This window comes from Takifugu flavidus, chromosome 13 (genome assembly GCF_003711565.1).
Source record: "Takifugu flavidus isolate HTHZ2018 chromosome 13, ASM371156v2, whole genome shotgun sequence".
NCBI lineage: Eukaryota > Metazoa > Chordata > Actinopteri > Tetraodontiformes > Tetraodontidae > Takifugu > Takifugu flavidus.
The window spans coordinates 9,941,779-9,962,470 of record NC_079532.1 but is presented as its reverse complement, the minus strand read 5'-3'; the positions used below and the strand labels follow the sequence as shown (position 1 = coordinate 9,962,470).

The 20,692-nt window shown below is 42.5% G+C and overlaps 2 protein-coding genes and 1 long non-coding RNA gene across 3 annotated transcripts in view; 2 read left to right on the top strand and 1 right to left on the bottom strand.

Moving 5' to 3' along the window:
• Window positions 1-2,280: 2,280 nt before the first annotated feature.
• Window positions 2,281-8,948, top strand: LOC130536346 (cytochrome P450 2F2-like). Its single transcript, XM_057052216.1, has 11 exons — window positions 2,281-2,449; window positions 3,389-3,551; window positions 4,004-4,168; window positions 4,245-4,405; window positions 6,417-6,485; window positions 6,563-6,667; window positions 6,753-6,888; window positions 7,657-7,742; window positions 7,840-7,941; window positions 8,326-8,467; window positions 8,700-8,948. The coding sequence occupies exons 1-11, from the start codon at window positions 2,288-2,290 to the stop codon at window positions 8,885-8,887; spliced, it is 1,479 nt and encodes a 492-aa protein (XP_056908196.1). The 5' UTR covers window positions 2,281-2,287; the 3' UTR covers window positions 8,888-8,948.
• Window positions 8,949-12,273: 3,325 nt separating this feature from the next.
• hsf4 (heat shock transcription factor 4) overlaps window positions 12,274-20,692 on the top strand; it is an 18,056-nt gene continuing 9,637 nt past the window's right edge. The window contains exons 1-7 of the mRNA XM_057052214.1: window positions 12,274-12,859; window positions 15,923-16,031; window positions 16,112-16,239; window positions 16,619-16,743; window positions 17,454-17,529; window positions 17,705-17,772; window positions 20,064-20,163. Coding sequence (XP_056908194.1) covers window positions 12,734-12,859; window positions 15,923-16,031; window positions 16,112-16,239; window positions 16,619-16,743; window positions 17,454-17,529; window positions 17,705-17,772; window positions 20,064-20,163 — 732 coding nt within the window. The 5' untranslated portion in view covers window positions 12,274-12,733. The remainder of the gene's footprint in view (window positions 12,860-15,922; window positions 16,032-16,111; window positions 16,240-16,618; window positions 16,744-17,453; window positions 17,530-17,704; window positions 17,773-20,063; window positions 20,164-20,692) is intronic.
• LOC130536347 (uncharacterized) overlaps window positions 18,019-20,692 on the bottom strand; it is a 3,546-nt gene continuing 872 nt past the window's right edge. Inside the window, exon 3 of the long non-coding RNA XR_008953336.1 lies at window positions 18,019-20,150. This is a non-coding gene — a long non-coding RNA (uncharacterized LOC130536347). The remainder of the gene's footprint in view (window positions 20,151-20,692) is intronic.

Sequence of the window (20,692 nt, the reverse complement as noted above, 5' to 3'; positions counted from 1 at the left end):
CGGGTCCGATGGGCACAGACCCAGCCACCAGAAGAAGCCCCCCAACTCCAGGCCTGGCTCCAGAGCGGGGCCCCCGGTAAAGCCAATCCAGCTGCCATAAAGGACTTTGACTGTGTCATCTTCATGGTGATTTGACCAACCACTCTTAGTCTCCCCCATCACCTAGGACCCGTTTGTCACGGGAGGCCCTAACAGGAGCATAATAGCCCTGGACATTCTAGCTCCCAGGCTCATTCGGGCACACAAACCCCTACACCACAGTAAGGTTGTGGTTCAAAGAGGGGATCAGCAGTCAAAACTGGAGAATGAAAAAGGTCTGTGGCAAAGGGTTACTCCAGCATCAGCGGTATCAGAATGGCCTAACGTGTAGCGCTATCAGATGGAGGCAGATCAGCAATCTCCAAGAATCACTTCGAAAAATTTGAAATTCCCCAGTACCCAATTATCTCTTCCATAAGCTAGTAGGCCTTGGACAGCTTGGCCTTGCTGGTGTGGGGGGATCGTGGTGGTGCAGGAGGTCCATGGATCTCTAATGGCTTGGTCGGATGGGGGGGGGGGCTGTGGCTGTGGTCACGGGATGACCTGGGTTCATCCAGTGGAGTGGAGACGGCGGGAGATGGCTGGGTGGACCATCGTGGGCAGGAACAGCTGTTAAATAATGTTCACAAATATCAGTGTACCAGATATGGTTACATATCTGAGGGTCTATAGGGGCTTATGCGAGAAGTTTGTTTTTATTTGTTTTTTCTGTTGTTGTTTTCAGGTATTGGTCACTTGCTTTTTTCCCCATAGGCTTATATAGTTAAAGAGATCTCAGCCAGTAAGTGGTTTGTTGCTCCATAAACTTACTGAAAAGGACTTTTTAAATACACTTATTTATATTAGGGTTAGGGTTTCAGTTAATATTTTTTATCCAGGTTCTGGCGAGTTAATTTTGACTGTGAGCACCATCAGAGTAACGGGACCGAACATGGCTGCATGTTGATGCATGACCCATCCAGTAGTGGATCAATGCTAATATCACAAATATTAGCGAAGTCATTTGTCTTAGCTAACTAGAATTTTATTGAGCCTGCTGGCGAAACAGAGAAACCTTTTACTACTTTCACTTCTATTCTCAAACTTGTCTGCAACACAAGAGAGGGTTAGGGTTAGGGTTAGGGTTAGGCCTGAGGCCAGGGACAGGATCAAAAGTGGACCGTTGGACACAAAACTATTTAGTATCACCTACATGTTTTCTGTCTGCTGACTTATCAGGCATTGTCGCTGTAACATGGATATGAAAGTAATCAACATAATTTACTTTATATGTTCTGAGTACTATCAATATATATAAAACTATATTTCTGAAAGTTCCGATATTACAGCCGGATATTATTGCTTTTTGCCCCCAAAATGTCATTCTTGACCTCACTCACGATGTAGTCTGCAGTGTGAGCTACCAGTGTGGGCCCTGGTGAGGTTTATTCTTATACTAGCACACCAACATGTAAGATTACAGTAAGTGTAAGCGTCACATGATGAAACAAAGCATGATACATACAAAAGGAACATATAAGATAACAGGGGATGGGGTGTCACGGGATGGTCCGGTTGTCTCCTGCTGTCCCGAGGTGATAGAACATCAGTTAAAGCAGGTCACAAGGTTCTGGTCAGGAGTGATAAGTAGTTCAGTCTGGGTCTACAGCAAATGTCATTAAGTAGTTGTATAGCATGTTTCCATACAACAGAGCACACCTTAAAGTGCGTTAAGAAATAAAGACCACAAAGAAAAAAAGCATTATATGCAAACATTAATCATTCTACTTGTCATTCTGAAAGTATCCATGGCAATGCAGACATTAAGATGATCACACTTGGAATTTCTGATCTTGAAAAGGTTTGGAGTCGCATTTGTGCTGCTGCCATTGTCAAGTACTCAAGGCACTTTAGATTGGCCACATGTAAATTAGTAACCTGTGTAAGTGTAAAACATTTACCTTTAGATGACCATAGGCTAATCTATACCTTCTGTCTTCCTAGCGTATTCTCTTACAAAGAGAAAATTCAAAGAAAATCTTAAAATTCAAGGAATTCTAAAACTTTTCTTAGAATGAAATCACTAAGAAATACATTTAGTTTTAGGAGTCTTTGTGAATGCCTGTTGCAACGTTCATTGATGGGATAGATAGGGGCATAGTTAATGATTTGTGATGATATAAGGTGATCGACATCACATGGCTGTGCAAAGGTTGTGTCTGCTTGTCCCCAATATATGGTGGGCGAACATCAAACCCACCACCACAACATGTTGGTCTCCTTGGCTCTCCTCTTGGCGGCAGCCTTTGGGTTGTGGGTCTTCTTTCAGATCCAGAGGCCCAAAAACTTTCCTCCAGGTCCTCCACCCATCCCACTGTTCGGAAACCTGCTGGAGATACAATTGGATAACCCCATTGCAGACCTGGAAAGGGTTAAGTACCAAAATAAAAAGTTATTGTTTTAGTCTGTTAAAATGATTGCATATGATTTAAAAATGTACCGGTATTTTGTTACTGTTAATGAGTTAAATTAGGGTTACCAACAGCTCTCCCATGAGGAACATGATGTTAGTCAAAATATTATTGATGTACATTTGATAAGTGAATGGTGGCTTTCTCAAATCAACAAACCCCCAAAGCTGACTGACCCTAACCCTACTAGTAAAGCCACCTCCAGGGTTAGGGTTGGAGACAAGGGAAGCAACAGCTCAGCAAGTCCAAGCTGAGTGATTGTAGAGTAAAAAAGGAGAGAATAAAAGCTCCCAGAGGTCTGAGGTCTCAGGTGACCAATTTATCAGTAGACCTTCATTAGCCTGTTAGCATCATCTGCTCACAGTTCTTATGAACTGATGCCATTTTCAAAGCAGTTCCATTATCCAGAATCCTCCTGTCTTTCTAGAAACCTGCAAAAGAATATTTAGAGAAGCCTGAAGATGCTGGAAACAAGTCTCAAAAAGAGCACTTTGTTCTCCAAGCAGATCTTTGTCATTTATGGGGGTAGATCCATCAGCCTCGGGGGGGGGGGGGGGGGGGGGGGGGGGGGAATGGCCAGGTTTCACAGTCTGAGAAGAATCATTCAAAGAAATTCTGACAGTGTTGAAGCAAACACTAAATCACCTGAAAAATCACCTGTAAGTAGAAAAACCAACGGCTTCTAATGTCACCTGGTTAATAACCCTCAACACACTCAGGATCTAACTGAAGGACCTTGGTGGGGGTGCATCATAGTTTCTCCATGGTCCTCACACTCTCCTGATCTCACAGTTTTTGTCTTTTCCAAATTATTTCATCTTCCAGCTGCGCGCACACACACACATATGTGGGAGTGTGTGTGTGTGCGTGTGTGTAACGCGTGTTCTGTCTCTCTTTAGCTGGCCAAGCGCTACGGTAACGTCTACGGCCTCTTTCTTGGTTCGAGGCCCGCAGTCGTCATCCACGGCGTTTCTGCTTTAAAGCGAGCTTTAGTCAACAAGTCAGCGGACTTCTCAGACAGAGCAGAAGACCTGTTTGTCCGCCACGCTGCGCACACAAAAGGTTGGAGAAGCTCTCCTGTCTCTCTGCAGGGGTTTGATATAGAAATAATAATAATATATATATAATATATATAATAGTTATGTTACACTTTCCTATAGGCTGATTCTTCTGGTAGATTATAAGAGTTTCAGCCCCTTAAAGGTCTGGAGAACATTTGAGACCATTAAATAATCTCCACTTTTATAAACACATTAAAGCATCATAAGATCTTTGGTAGGCAGGCAGACAGACGGGCAGGCAGGCAGACAGGCAGACAGACGGGCAGGCAGGCAGACAGACAGGCAGACAGGCAGGCAGGCAGGCAGACGGGCAGGCAGGCAGACGGGCAGGCAGACGGGCAGGCAGGCAGGCAGACGGGTAAACATGTCAGCAGATTATTTAGCTGAATTCTTCTCCTGCCAGTTTGCTGAGCAGCTCATCAACAGTGTTGAATGTTCCAAATGTTCTTGCAGCTCAGGCTCCTGGAGTGGTGCTGTCACCCTACAATTCTGGCTGGAGGGAGCACCGACGCTTCACTCTGATGACTCTCAGAAACTTTGGTTTAGGAAAACAGTCTATGGAGGACAGAATTCTTGGAGAGACGCGTCGAGTGATGGAGTTCCTGGAGCAGAGTGACGGTAACTGGAGCCTAAAACCACCATCGCTGCACATACTCAACACCAGAGTAATCTTTGCAATCTTTTGTTTTTTTAGGGGAGCCCATTAATCCAGAAACACTTTTCCACAAAGCAGCTTCCAACATCATCTTTCAAGTCCTGTTTGCTAAGCGATTTGACAATGAAGATGATTCCATGAAGTTTTTTACCAATTTTTTTCGAGAGACTTCTAAAATTATTAATGGGCCCTGGAGTCTGGTGAGGATATGTTTATTATGAGGCGTCTACATGACATGATGAAATAGAAATTTCTGGTTTGAACTGAAAAGGCTGGTTTGATATGAAAAGCCAACATCCTACAAGGAACTGGCGAGTTCAGGGTCCAGGGTGTCCACTTCTGACACAAATGTCCATCCCAAGGAAGTTAGCACAAATGGAGCAGAATGTCGATTCTTCTTAAAGTTGGCCTACAGGCCGCTGATAGCAAATCAGGAGGTGTCAGGCAAATGTACTGCGTGAACGGTCCCTGGTTTTGGATGTCAGGCCCCTAAAGAACGGCAAACCCTAACCCTAACCCAAACCCTCTAACCATCTAACCCTAACCCTCTAACCCTAACCCTAACCCAAACCCTCTAACCATCTAACCCTAACCCTCTAACCCTAACCTTAACCCTCTAACCCTAACCTTAACCCTCTAACCCTAAAGAACGGCTAACCCTAACCCTAACCCTAAAGAACGTCAAACCCTAACCCTAACCCTAACCCTCTAACCTAACCCCTAACCCTCTAACCTAACCCTCTAACCTCTAACCATCTAACCCTAACCCTCTAACCCTCTAACCCTAACCCTCTAACCATAACCCTAACCCTCTAACCCTAACCCTCTAACCCTAACCCTCTAACCATCTAACCCTAACCCTAACCATAACCCTCTAACCCTCTAACCCTAACCCTAACCCTCTAACCCTAACCCTAAAGAACGGCTAACCCTAACCCTAACCCTAAAGAACGGCAAACCCTAACCCTAACCCTCTAACCATCTAACCCTAACCCTCTAACCCTCTAACCCTAACCTAAAGAACGGCAAACCCTAACCCTAACCTAACCCTCTAACCTAACCCTCTAACCCTAACCTCTAACCATCTAACCCTAACCCTCTAACCCTAACCCTAACCTTAACCCTCTAACCCTAACCTTAACCCTCTAACCCTAACCTAAAGAACAGCTAACCCTAACCCTAACCCTAACCCTAAAGAACGGCAAACCCTAACCCTAACCCAAACCCTCTAACCCTAACCCTAACCCTATAGAACGGCTAACCCTAACCCTAAAGAACGGCAAACCCTAACCCTAACCCTCTAACCCTAACCCCTAACCCTCTAACCCTAACCCTCTAACCCTCTAACCATAACCCTAACCCTCTAACCCTAACCCTCTAACCCTCTACCCTAACCCTAACCCTAACCCTCTAACCCTCTAACCCTAACCCTCACCCTCTAACCCTAACCCTCTAACCCAACCCTAACCCTCTACCCTAACCCTAACCCTCTACCCTAACCCTCTAACCCTCTACCCTAACCCTCTAACCCTAACCCTCTAACCCTCTAACCCTAACCCTAACCCTAACCCTAACCCTAACCCTCTACCCTCTAACCCAACCCTAACCCTAACCCTCTAACCCTCTAACCCTCTAACCCTAACCCTAACCCTAACCCTAACCCTCTAACCCTAACCCTAACCCAAATGTATGAACATCAGATACTGTAGATTCCAGAGAGCAGCCTGTTGGCAGCATTCACCTAAATGTGTGAAACTTGGCGCACGTGTGTAAAAAATTGTTTTGTAAGCTAGAGATATGGCTGGTGTTAAATTGCCCAGATTTTGAATTTTCATTCAACAACGTAACCATGGCAACCTGGTGAATTTGAAGGTCTTGGCACAAAAAAAGAAAGTACAGTAACTCAGACATGCATTGTTGAGCCAGGTTAAAGTTCATATGCTTGATCGTGTATCAAGACTGAACACACACGCGCGTGCGCACACACACACACACACACACACACACACACACACACACACACACAGAAGCCTCAGGACAGGCTTTGCATTAAATTGTAAGGGTCTGGTTGACGCTCAACTTCACTGCAATGATGAGTGTTCATTACCCTGAACAACAATATTTATCTTAGCTGCTATACTATTCCACATTCTATTAACCTTTACTATCGTATTACTTGAATCAATTTGAAAAACGTTTTCTTCCATGCAGCTTTATGACTCATTTCCTGCTGTGCGCTACTTACCTCTGCCTTTCAAGAGAGGCTTTGAGATGTTCAAGGTACTGTACACTTTGTCATTGTAAGGACTCTTAATATCCAACTTCACAATAAATAACTGGAAAACTTTATTTAAAAGATGTCCCATGAAAGATATTTGGAGATGTTTGTTGAAACCAAAAAGACAAGAGTTCCGGGCAAACCACGACATTTTGTTGATGCCTACTTGGATGAGCTGGAAAAGGTGAGTTTTGTGTTGCCGTCCTGTCTAGTGAGATACAAATTATGTACAGTTTTTGTTAATTCGCTATTTTTCTCTGAATAAAAAGAGGGGCGATGAGGCCTTCTTTTCTGAAGACCAGTTATGTGCCATTATCTTGGATCTTCATTTTGCTGGGACTGACACAACAGCTAACACCCTGCTTTCTGGGTTGCTTTACCTCATGAAGTATCCACATATACAAGGTATGTAGAATTCCATTCTTTTTTTTTTAGTAAGCAAGATATACTCTTCCACTGGGATGTATAGTATTGGGGAATAATACTAGCCATAGTATCTACAGTACTAGATGGCCAATTCACTAGAACCCAAAATTAAATATACTAAACAAATTAAAGCTAGGCTAAACTGTTTCCTGCATTTTCTGCTTTGCAGTCTTAAAGACTTCAAAAAGACTGAAAAAGAAAGAAAGAACAAAAATGAGCACATTTATTATATATCTTAATATGGTCCCAACTGTGATTTGTGCCAAATCTCCCAATAATGAGGGTTAGAGCTGAATAGTCTTCTGTCCTGTTCCCTTTCTGCATTGCCTATAGGGGGTCTGTGTAGGGATTGTCTCTTGGCAAACTGCAGTGCATCCAGTCGTGTTTCTGAGTTTACGTCGTACTATATTGTTTTATCATTGTGGCAATCTAAATTTTGTGATCACAATTTTTTCACAATCCATTTACAGTAAATAAATACGATTGGTCGTATAGTTGTTTGGCCTATTTGAACTATACAACAAATTAAATATCTCGCCTTATTGTTTGCTCCTAATGTGGTTTCTGTCTATTCCTTTTATGAGTTATGAGCTGTTTGTTAACACTGCTGTTACAATAGCATTAGCTTGCCTATGAGTCCAAAGAAAGTGCTACCGCACTGAACAGCATTGTAGCTTTAATAGCATTTAGCAAAGCTGTCGTTTGTTACTGGGACCCTTATGTATATTGTGTCCCTGTATTCCTCAGAGTATTGTCAGCAAGAAATTGACAAAGTTATGCAGGGTAAAAATGAAGTCAGTTTTGAAGACAGAGTGCAGATGCCCTATGTGCAGGTATGATGATGAAGCAAATCATGGTGATTTTTTTGATATTTCCTTAATGAGATATTGCATTTCTACATTCATCCATCTGCTTCTTCTGTGAATGTAGGCTGTTATTCATGAGATCCAGAGGACAGCTAACACTGTTCCGCTGAGTGTTTTCCACTGCACTACCAGAGACACAGAACTCATGGGATACTCCATACCCAAAGTAAGTTTGTTTTTTGTAGAATGTAGAAATAGACATGAATATCACCCTCAGACTCATTAACCTACAACTGAGTTATATGTGTATAAATGTTAAAGGTAATGGATTGAATCCTAAAGACTTTAATTTGTTGCACACCCCATTAAATCTGTTAACAAGTAAATGTTGAAATCCTTTAGATAAGTCCAGTACAAACCTTCTAAAACATGAAGATTCAGCACAAGCAGTACTGACGTCAAAAATCAGTGAGAGAGGCTACAGATAAAATGATTGGGCAAAGGACTTTACACAGAAGTGCTCTCATCAAGACCACTCGAAAGAGGATCTCAAATGGATCTTGTCCAACTCTTTCCATCTACATAGACATTTTTGGTTCTGTTTCTTCAGGGAACCTTAATCATCCCTAATCTTTCGTCGGTGCTGAACGAAAAGGGACAGTGGAAATCTTCTCATGAATTCAACCCTGAAAACTTCCTCAATGAGAACGGAGAGTTTGTACAGCCAGAAGCTTTTATGCCTTTCTCTACTGGTAAGTGAGGCAGTGACAAGATTAACTTAGTAGGCAAAGGTAACTAACTAGTATTTATGTCAAGTATTCATAACCATGTATTATGGTCTCGTCTCTTTACATTTTGGAATTGGGTCTAATTCTCTTAACCTCTGATGGTCTAATAGTTTATGGACCAACATAATTTGCTTAGCTTGCCGTCAACACAGTGGTGAGTGGATGATAATTTTCCTTTTCACTGAATGACCTGCAGGTCCTCGGGTATGTCTTGGGGAAGGTCTGGCACGTATGGAGCTTTTCATCATCCTGGTGTCACTTCTTAGAAAATTTAGATTCATCTGGCCTGAGGATGCAGAAGAACCAGATCTAACTCCTGTTTTTGGAGTCACCCAGACCCCAAAACCGTACAGTTTGAAGGTCCAAGTTAGATCACGATGTTAAATAGCCAAACTAACCTTGCTGGGACAGCAAATAAACATGTTTCAGGAACTACACAAGACAAGGTCTCTTTCTTTTGTAGTATCTGACTGTGGTGTTTCTGTAAGGAATAGTTAGAACTGCATTATATAGTCAATATCAAGCTCTAGGTTTTGTACAGCCAAAGTTCACTTGTCACTAATTAAAGTTTTACAGGATTCCAACTATGGAATTATAATTGGTCGAGACATATGAGGGTAATTGAGTCCATTAGGAGTAGGAAGGGCAGAGCACAACACACATACTCGTACCAGGCAGGTCCTGAAAAAGAGTAAAACTATAAAATTAGATGTTTTTTTTCATTGGAGAAGTCTGAGAATTCCATAACTATTCATGAGGAATACCTGAGTGGGAGGTGCAGGTATTCTGTTTTAGCAAGTTGATGGATGCAAATAAAGTGCAGGTATAATTCTGGTGTAAGTCATTCTTCAAAACTACATGGATATGGAAATGTCACAGAAACGGTATGATCCAATTTATTATGTTGACAAAGGAACTTCACTTCAGAAGGTGTGTTTTTGTGACATTAGTATTTTCTAATTGTGTTGATATACCGGAGCACTTTAGACTGCATGTCTCGCACTTCTCAAGACTTTGGATTGCAGCTAATTATACACACGTCCTCTCTTAAGTAAACACATTCTCATTTGAAGGAGCAGTATGTAAGTTTGTGGTAAAAGCTGGTACTGCAACCACAATCAAACTACTACAACCATATGAGCCTGGGCCTGCTCAAGGTTTCTTCCTGTTAAAGAGTTGTTTTTAGCTGCCTCTGTTTGTTGGTGTCAGTCCCTGGGTCACTGTACAGCACCTTGGAACAATATTGATTGTAACCCATGCTGGATCGGCCTCCATGGCTCTGATCTTCTCCGGGTCTGCCTTCACACTACAACCCTGGATAATAAGGGACAGAAACAGTATGGAAATCACTTTTCGGCCTTGACAAATAACTTACAGTAACTAATCATTTTCCAAAAATCTTGTCAAGACCTGCCACACATGACCCACATGCTCCTCCATGAATGAATGAATATAATAACACAAACCGGTGGAGGATGTCATTTACCAGGGCCTGAAACATGGCTGGGCCGTTGGTAAGTCCGAAAGGTATGACCAAGAAATGCCTTAAAGGAGTATTGTTGTCTTCCAATAATCATCCCTCTGAATCCGGACCAAGTGGTAGGCGTTTTGGAGATCCAGCTTGGTAAAGAGCGGGGCTCCCTGAAGAGGCTTGAACGGAGAGAATATTAGTAGTAGTGGGTATTCGTTTTTGATGGTGATGCTATTCAGGCCTCTATCATCAATGCATGGTCAGAGGGACTTAACCCCGCCCCAAGAGGAGAGGAGGACGGTCAAATAATCCCTGCCGCTATGGACTCGGCGATGTACTTTTCCATTGCCTCCCTCTCAGGACGTGAAAAGTTAAATAACCGACTGAGAAGTGCCTGTCAGAAACTCAATAGCACAGTCATAGGGTCAAAGGGGAGGAAAGGAGAGTGCCTTTTTCTTGCTGAATACCACACCAAGATCATGGCATTGTTCGGGCACTTTTGAGAGATTGGGAGGTGCTGGTGGGGCACATGGAGTGACCGAACCTCGAGAAGTCAGTGCATATCTGAGACAGAGCGAATGACAGTGCGAACTCCAACTCACCACCTAACCCTGTATCCAGTCAATCCAGTTATGGCAGCGTAACCAGGGGTAAATTAGTACCATCGGGGTCTTGAATGCTGGAATGATGAGGAATGAAATCTGTTCCAAATGGTTACCAGAAGGGAGGAGTGTGACTGGGACCGTCCTGTGTGTGACCTGAGCAGTGATTCTGCCATCCAAGGCGGTGGTGGTGCAGGGTGATGGCAAAGGTTCCAGCGAGCATCCAGCTTGAACAGCCAATTCCTCATCCAGAAGGCTGTCCTGGGCTACCATGTCTACCATGGATTCCTGTCCCACCAGTGCCCCCAGTGCTACTGACAGGCCCACCTTTTTGACCAAACCGAACAAACCAAAATGAAGTGAGCAGTTTGGCCACAGTATAGGCACTCACCTGCCGGGATTCTTCGGTGTTATTACTCCAACGTTAACCTGGCAGGCCCCAGCTGCATTGGCTGTTCAGCAGTGAGTGGAGCACTTGGGGCTTCCTGGACCGGGCTGGATGGTGCTCAAAAGGAAGGGGGAGGCATTTCAGCACTAATTTGCGTGAGCAAAGTAAAAATGTCATTAGTAGGCATTTTGTGGGTGCTACTTGCATTGTATGCACAATAATAAGCGGGCTCAAAATATGACTAAACTACTCTGGGAGAGAGGGTTAACCCTAACCCTAACCCTAACCCTGCACTAACAATGGTGGTTTGTGGAGAAATTCAGACACAAGTAAATGTTACAAAGAGTTTGAAGCTGAAATAAACATTTTAAAAACCTTTGTGAAAATTATAATGTGCCAAATATGATCTGCCATGAGCACAGACTTTTTCCTATTTCTTCATCTTGACCACTATATCACTTTGGGGGGCATGGGGAGGGGACTGAGAGCCTATCTCAGCTACATGCAGGCAAAGACGGGACACTCCTGGCGGGAGTCTACAGCTTATTGTGGAGTTTCATGTGAGCATTTGGGAGTTGGTATCTTGCTTAAGAGCACCTCTGCATCGCTGTGAAGGTTTCCTGGAACCTCCCCATGCTATTGGGATACTTTCTAACTTTTGTGTGTGGCTTCAACCAAGAACCCTCTATTTCTCAGCCCAATTCCCCGATAGACTCAGCTACACCCTTCCTTCTGACTTGAGATTGTTTTTTTTAAAGTTTTATTTAATATTTTAATTATTGGTAACTGTTTTATAAATGTTTGAGTCTTAGATGGCTAAGACCCAAAGGGACACATCTACTGGGCATGTATAGCCAGTAGTTTAATCTAAAAACAGGTTATTGAATTAGCTTACTCCTTCTACTTCAGGTTCAAGGGTAACAATATAAATACCAATAGGGTTAGGGTTAGGGTTAGGGTTTGAGACATGGCTTCTTGTTTTCCTCTTATTTCTGGTTTAGCAGTGTGTACATTTTAGTTTGGACTTGGAAAACACGCTGGTCTCTTGTGGTTTAATGTCACTGCATTAATGGATTTCTTTTGAGACTCTGGATTTCAATCATTTTATTTAGAAACTGACATGAGACGAGTAACTAGATTTGCTCTTTACTGGTGGCTTTAAACACTTACAGCAACACTCAAACATAGTACATACTAGAGTGTAGCAGTCTAACATAGTACCAAGTGTCAATCATAGATACCACGAAAACATTAAATATATTTAGAGTTTGTGTCTCCTTTAGTGCTCCATTCATAATAATCAGGTATTCGTGCTGCATTGTTGGTTGCACAGTGTGGTTTAACCCAAAGGTCTTCAGTGCTTTGACAATGGATTTGTTTTGTTGCTTTTGTGTTGATGGAGGCCATGGACAAGGGGGGCACAGCAAGTGTGTGTGTGTGTGTGTGTGTGTGTGTGTGTGCGCGCGCGCATGTGCTGATGTAGGTGTTACGTGGTGACATTCATTTGGATGACTGTTACTGCAGGAAAGACCGACAGAGCAATACAGAAGAAAAAGGACAGTCCAGATTAAAAGACAAGGGGCTGAGAAACTGGTGACATTAACGGAACATCGACCAAAGATTGACAGGCTACAATGGAATCAAAGGGACTGGAAACAAATTGGAAATATCAGTGATACTTTATCAGAGGTGGAGCTTCTCTAACATGGACTAAACTGACAATCAACAAGCACACACTTGGTTTTCTGAGTTGTCATATAGGTGTGAGTATGCAGGAGTCTCCAGGGGCTATGGGTGTAGACAGCAACTACACCAGCAATGTTCCAGCCTTTCTGACCAAGCTCTGGACCCTGGTAGAGGATCCGGAGACCAACCACCTTATCTGCTGGAGTGCTGTGAGTTACAAACTGTTAAATGTAGATGGTTATGGCCTGCTGGAACTGATCTGTGTGTGTGTGTGTGTGTGTGTGTGTGTGTGTCTCTGTGTGTGTCTGTGTGTGTGTGTCTGTGTGATTAGTCCCATAGTTTGAAAAAACATATGTCAACATAAAGCAACATAAAGCAAAGATCAAAGTGCAATACGGCTGGACAATTAATTGAATTTTAATCATGATTAAACTAAGATGATGAGCAATATTAACATTATAAAACACACTCTTCTGCATATTAATCCAAGTGCTTTTTAAACCAATAATCAGCCAACAATCGGGGGCAAACACAAGATAAGAACTTCATTAAGCTAACTAAATGGCAAACACACAGGAAATGGGTGGAAAGATGCTATAAAATGTAAAATAGGAAGAAGTGAGTGAGCCCTAATGTTGAGGAGCAGTGGCTGACAGTATGGCAGCAGTTGAAGCTGAGGACCTTTTGGATTCTGTGATTAGGACAAATGTAACTTTCTACCTGGGGCCTTTGTCTGTAATCTTTTTGAATTTATCTCATTATTTCTTCAAGTAACAAATGCAACTCGTCATATTCCAGTGTTGTGGTTTTCTGTTCAAGGAAGATTGTCACAGAGAAGAGCTCTACTTCTTAATCTGCTTTTTTTGTCTGTCCATTTGTCTCTTCATTCGTAACAACTAGTATATCCCAGCTGTTGAGCTTAGATTTCTTAATAAAAAAATTATTGTTAAGTTTTATTGTGAAGCTTTCACAGTTCTCCAATAACATTCATAAAACAGGGACGGCTTAAAAATGGAGAAAATGTTGAGACGTAATGTGAATGCATGTGGCAGCATCATGTCCACATTAGTCTTTCTCAAATAAATAGAGAAAGACAGAGGCTGCAGTCACGTCACCTAACCCTACCCTAACCCTAACCTAACCTCTAACCCTACTAACCTAACCTAACCCTCCTAACCCTAACCCTCTAACCCTAACCCTACCCTAATCCTACTAACCCTACCCTACCCCTCTAACCCTACCCCAACCCTACCCCTCTAACCCTAACCCTAACCCTAACCCTCTAACCCTACCCTAGCCCTCTAACCCTAACCTAACCCTAACCCTCTAACCCTAACCCTACCCTAATCCTACTAATCCTACCCTACCCCTCTAACCCTACCCTAACCCTACCCCTCTAACCCTACCCTACCCCTCTAACCCTAACCTAACCCCAACCCTCTAACCCTACCCTAACCCTACCCCTCTAACCCTAACCCTACCCTAACCCTACCCTAGCCCTCTAACCCTAACCTAACCCTCCTAACCCTAACCCTCTAACCCTACCCTAATCCTACTAATCCTAACCCTACCCTAATCCTACTAACCCTAACCCTACCCTACCCCTCTAACCCTACCCCAACCCTCTAACCCTACCCCAACCCTACCCCTCTAACCCTAACCCTACCCTAACCCTCTAACCCTACTAACCCTAACCCTCTAACCCTAACCCTACCCTAATCCTACTAATCCTAACCCTACCCTAACCTAACCCTAACCTAACCCTACCCTACCCCTCTAACCCTACTAACCCTAACCTAACCCTACCCTAACCCTACCCCTCTAACCCTAACCCTCACGTGCCCTAACCCTCACGTCCCCTAACCCTCACGCCCCCTAATCCTCACGTCCTCTAACCCTAACCCTAACCTTAACCCCTAACCCAACCCTCCTAACCCTAACCCTACCCTAACCCTCTAACCCTAACCCTCACGCCCCCTAACCCTCACGCCCCCTAATCCTCACGTCCTCTAACCCTCTAACCCTAACCTTAACCCCTAACCCAACCCTCTAACCCTAACCCTACCCTAACCCTCTAACCCTAACCCTCACGCCCCCTAATCCTCACGTCCTCTAACCCTAACCCACATGCCCACAAACATACATACACATCATGGACGCCTCTGACACATCACGTTCATATATGACACACACATAGTCCAAAGCCATGGTTCTAGCTGTTGTTTATACATGGTTTCTGCAGCACGAAACACTTTAAAGTCTTTGGGTTTTTATTGGGTCCAGGCTGAGAACTGTCCACCCCGGCAGATGTAGATTCAAGGAGTCACAATTCTAGATGAAGATTTGTTGACCGACTAATTGTAATGACCCTTTTTTTGTGTTTCTGTGCCTGTTTAACCAAATGTACTGTGCTGAAACACACTCTTCCAGCCTTATTGTGCTGAGGAAGCATGCTGGGCTCAAGGACGTATAGTTGCACTCACATGAGCCAAATATTGCAGACCTCAGGGGGCATGCATACACAGGCATGGCCGTGTAGTGTGATGCACCTCTGTCACAATGTGGGTTAGCGTGTTTGATCTAGCCTCAGACAGTCTCAGGAGTGCAGTAACTGGTGTTTACCTCTGGCACTACGCGAGAGAAAGCTGCACACGGCTCCTCTCCGTTATTCTGAAAGGGTTGAGGCAGCTGTGGGATCATCTTGTTAAATTGAATGTATTTATGGAGGCATCTTTGACCACTTGGAGTGTTTCAACATTCACCAACACTCACCTTCATCTACTGGTGACAGACTTTAAATAAAAGCAGTTAGGTTTCATTCAGTTTTGTTGGCTTCAGTATCTTACTTAAGTACACTTTGGCTGGAATTCACTTTGACTTGATGATGCTGATGTTGTTCTCTTTGAAAGCAAGTTTTGATTCTTTGAGCCTTCTTCCAGTTACCTTTGGAATTTCTGGTTGATCTTCAGCTACTCTCCCATAAATGTTGGACGACCAAAGGATCCAAGCAGCAGTTGTTGTGTGTTCCGTCTCCTTTATCAGAGCTGCAGCAGCTTCTCAGTCTTGATGCACACAACTTTACATGAAGAACACAAGTTTTGTTCAAGTTAACTCTTGTCTTAATTCTGTTAGTCATATAGAAAATATGTAACTGGCAAACCAAGCAAATTTGGGTCTAAATAAATCAGGAAATCATTGTTAAATAAATGCATTTAAGTACTGTATGACATTCAGAAATGAATGAGAACTTAAGACAAAGTAATCTCTTTCAGTCTGGGACGAGTTTCCATGTTTTTGATCAAGGACGCTTCGCTAAGGAGGTTCTACCAAAGTATTTCAAACACAACAACATGGCCAGTTTTGTGCGACAGCTCAACATGTGTGAGTATTTTCTGTCCTCAGAAACGTGCACTGAGTGTGCAGTATTTCAGGTTTGTTGAATGTGCCGGATGTGCCTTTAGATGGCTTCCGTAAGGTGGTAAACATTGAGCAGAGTGGTCTGGTGAAGCCTGAGAGGGATGATACAGAGTTCCAACATCTATATTTTCTCCAAGGACACGAACACATGCTGGAGCACATCAAAAGAAAGGTATGGATCTGACGTACACAAGGCAAAGTGATGGTCATTGTTTTACTGTAGAATCTTTTTTTTTAATTTGGAAAGGCCACAAAGTTGTAATGACTTCATTAATGTAAGGCTTTTCATGTGAAGTCAGACAAATAAAAAGACAAATTCCAGGTCTTTTTCAACTCTAGGAATATTGGTGCCGGAAGATTTACAAAGATTTGTAACGCTGTTATCCTTTAGGACTAAAAAAAAGCCACAAATCTGGTCCCACGTTGACTCTTGTTATGACTCTTCTTACTTGGGTGTTTCGTGCTCAGTGCAGCAGCTTTTCAGTCTCCGTGCACACAACAACACGGGAATGTGGACTTTGACACTACAAGGCTGCACTTTGGCTTCTCAGGTTTCCCTGGTGAAGAGTGAAGAGACCAAAGTGCGCCAGGAGGACTTGAGCAAATTACTGTATGAAGTTCAGCTCCTCAGAACACAACAAGACAACATGGAATGTCAGGTGCAGGATATGAAACAGTGAGTAGACAGCACGTGCACACGTTTGAAGCAGAACTAACATCACAAGTCGGGCTGAAGTGATTGTTTGACCTTCTACATTTCACATTTACATTCAAACAAACCTAATTTTATATTCAATAAACTTTCATTTTTGAGAAATAATTTGCTAAAGTTTGTATTGTGTTTAATGGGGATTCATGAAAGAGGAGTTTGTGGATAAATTGCACCATTTAACCTCAGCTCATCACTCCGTATTTGCTCTAGTCCCTTTCTCATTAATGCCTTTTTAATCCCTTTCTCATTAATGCCTTTTTAATCCCTTTCTCATTAATGCCTTTTTAATCCCTTTCTCATTAATGCCTTTTTAATCCCTTTCTCATTAATGCCTTTTTAATCCCTTTCTCATTAATGCCGTTTTTACTCCCTTTCTCATTGATCTCATTAATGCCTTTTTAATCCCTTTCTCATTAACGCCCTTTTTAATCCCTTTCTCATTAATGCCTTTTTAATCCCTTTCTCATTAATGCCTTTTTAATCCCTTTCTCATTAATGCCTTTTTTAATCCCTTTCTCATTAACGCCCTTTTTAATCCCTTTCTCATTAATGCCTTTTTAATCCCTTTCTCATTAATTCCTTTTGAATCCCTTTCTCATTAACGCCCTTTTTAATCCCTTTCTCATTAATGCCTTTTTAATCCCTTTCTCATTAATGCATTTTAATCCCTGCAGGCAGAATGAGGTTCTGTGGCGTGAGGTCATTTCACTGAGACAAAACCACACACAGCAACAGAAGGTCATGAACAAGGTCTGCCTACCATATACTGTATACACAATCTGCACCCATGACCATTTGTGATTGTTCTATGTCAATGGTCTCATGAGTGTGTGTGTGTGTGTGTGTGTGTGTGTGTGTGTGGTGTGTGTGTGTGTGTGTGTGTGTGTGTGCTGATTCATCCTATGTCTTTTTGTATCTTTGCCAGCTGATTCAGTTTCTGTTCAGCCAGATTCAGCCCAACACTCCCAGCTCTGTGTGCATAAAGAGAAAATTGTGAGTACACGTGCACACACACAAAACACACACAAACAGGTGAGACAAACAGTGCCAGAGTTGGCCTGAGGGAAGGGCTTGCTCAGCTGACAGATGGAACAATCTAACTCAAAAAGCTGTGTGAATGGAAACAAGTGCTGAATCAGTCAGGCACACATTCACACACACACACACACACACCACACACACACACACACACACACACACACACACGCACACACACACACACACACACACACAACACACACACACACATTCACAGCCAGTAAAGGCAGTAGTACTGTGACAGCCTGTATGGATAAAGTGCTGGTTCAGCTTTGTGCTGAGAGGGAAACACATGTTCCAAAGTCAATGTGCCACCTGGCAAAGGTAAAAGATGCTTAAATTACAGTCATGCATGGGTTCTTTCCCCCTGATTTGCGTAGCATAAACCCACAGGCAGGATTCACCAACATTGTCAGACCATCCTTTCCTTTGTCCGGTCTGACACTGTTGTTGAAGCCTGTGGGTTTATTCTACGCAAATCAGGGGGAAAGATTATTTTATGAGTGTTTATGGAAACAAAACTCACAACATAATCATATGACCAGGGTATTTTGAACAGGAAAACTCGCACCTCTAACAAGCATTTAAACGTGGGTACAGTGAAGTTCATCCCCACTCAGCGTGCACTTGTTCTCCACCCTGGAAGGAGCTTTAACCTGGTTCTTTTAGAAAATTAAAATATGAACAGGATTGACCATGTGACTGAACAAAGCCAACATTGTGAATAAACAATGCATTTATGCTAACCTGGGAATAGCAACCAGTGACTGCAATCATGACAAAGAGTGAGAGAACAAAAAGACATAAAGGACAGAAAAAAACTGCATCAGGTGAATGCAGGATTCAGGAACAACAGAAGAGGCAGCAGATAGACCCTGGTGGAGCCAGAGCACCTGCTTTGTGCACTCTGGATCAACCAGATTTGGATCTCTGGATCAACCATTTAAAGTTTGTTTTTTGAAATGTGAACGTGGCCTATGTTGACATGATTGATTAATGGTTAGGGTTACATTAGGCTGCATAAATGAACACTCGCAGCAATTTATTTGCTAAATAACACTGTAATAAATGTCTTATTTTTACTGTTGGTCCCTTTTCATTTACTATTTGCAGTTTAATACCTAGAAAGGAAAGGAAAAAGAAAAGAAGCTACAGCAGGCAGCCCAAGGGAGCAGTTCTCTTCTCTCCTAGATAGAATAAGAATAGATAGATAAGAATAATCAGAGTCAAGACGAGAGTCATGTTAACTGTTTAGGGCCTTTTGAAGTCGAGATTTTAAAGATGAATTTTATTTAAAGTTGTCCGTGATTTATTTTAATGAATTTAAGTGCTATAGTAGGCTTTAATTACAATTTTGACAATGACAAATAAAAGATCAGAGTTTGTGGTAGGCTGTTGAACTTGAGAGTAAGTTACATTCTCATCTTACTTTTGTAATGCATTCATCCTTCATTTAGTATTTCTTGTTATAAAAAGTTCAATCTGATACCCAAGTCATCACTCATTTAAAGTATTTAGAACATTTATCTAAATGTTAAAGCTATCTAGCTGACGTTCACTTGATATGCCTCAGAATATAGAAAACAGCTGTTTTCTGGAGACTGTAAAATTGATACAAAGGGGTCGATTTTCAAATCAAGTCATCAACAAATTAGATACTGGTGAGACAGGTTAGATAACTGTAGAGCCTCCTAATTTCATTTGAAATTCTTCACATTTTTGTTTCGTGTATTTTATGCGTAGAATCAGTAGGTTTGGTCATATTTCCACAGCTACACGTTGAAGTTGTGGGAGATGGTTGTCTGTTCTTTTCCGTTCTTTAGCTTCTGGTCTTTCCTACAGAGGGTTCGGTGTTGAAAGTGGAGTGACTGAGTCCAGCATTGACTTTAATTTATTGTTAAAACTGTCACTAAATCACACGCTGCTGGTAAAATATCTGCTGAGTAAAATCTTGAGAAATTCTGAAGCTACTTCAGAAGTTAGACGATGTTCTCTTGTCATTCTCACTGGGACCCAAATAAATTACAAAAAAAAGGTACTTACAACTTAAATTTAGTTAAATGTGTTTGCTATTTTATTGTTTTAATCTTTTTGAAAATAAATACGATTCAGAATGAGTATCAGAACCTAACATCCTAATGTTGACTACTCATAAGCCTCGCTAATAGTTAATTACTAATTAGTAAATGAATACTTTGACTTGCATCCGCTTTATTATGACTCCACATGTTTAACGTCCTCTTTAGGCCACTGATGTTGGATGACGGCTCTCCCAGTCCTCCTCCCTCCAAATACATCCATAACCACCCCGTGGAGTCCATGCACGAGGCCTTCTACATCCAATCAGTGAGTAGAGACAGACAGATCAGTAGACAGACAGACAGATCAGGAGACAGACAGATCAGTAGACAGACAGACAGACAGATCAGTAGACAGACAGACAGATCAGGAGACAGACAGACAGACAGATCAGGAGACAGACAGATCAGTAGACAGACAGACAGACAGACAGACAGATCAGGAGACAGACAGATCAGTAGACAGACAGACAGACAGACAGACAGACAGACAGACAGACAGACAGACAGATCAGTAGACAGACAGACAGATCAGGAGACAGACAGACAGACAGATCAGGAGACAGACAGACAGACAGATCAGGAGACAGACAGATCAGTAGACAGACAGACAGACAGACAGACAGATCAGTAGACAGACAGACAGATCAGTAGACAGACAGATCAGTAGACAGACAGGCAGACAGATTAGTAGACAGACAGACAGATCAGTAGACAGACAGATCAGTAGACAGACAGACAGACAGATCAGTAGACAGACAGACAGATCAGTAGACAGACAGATCAGTAGACAGACA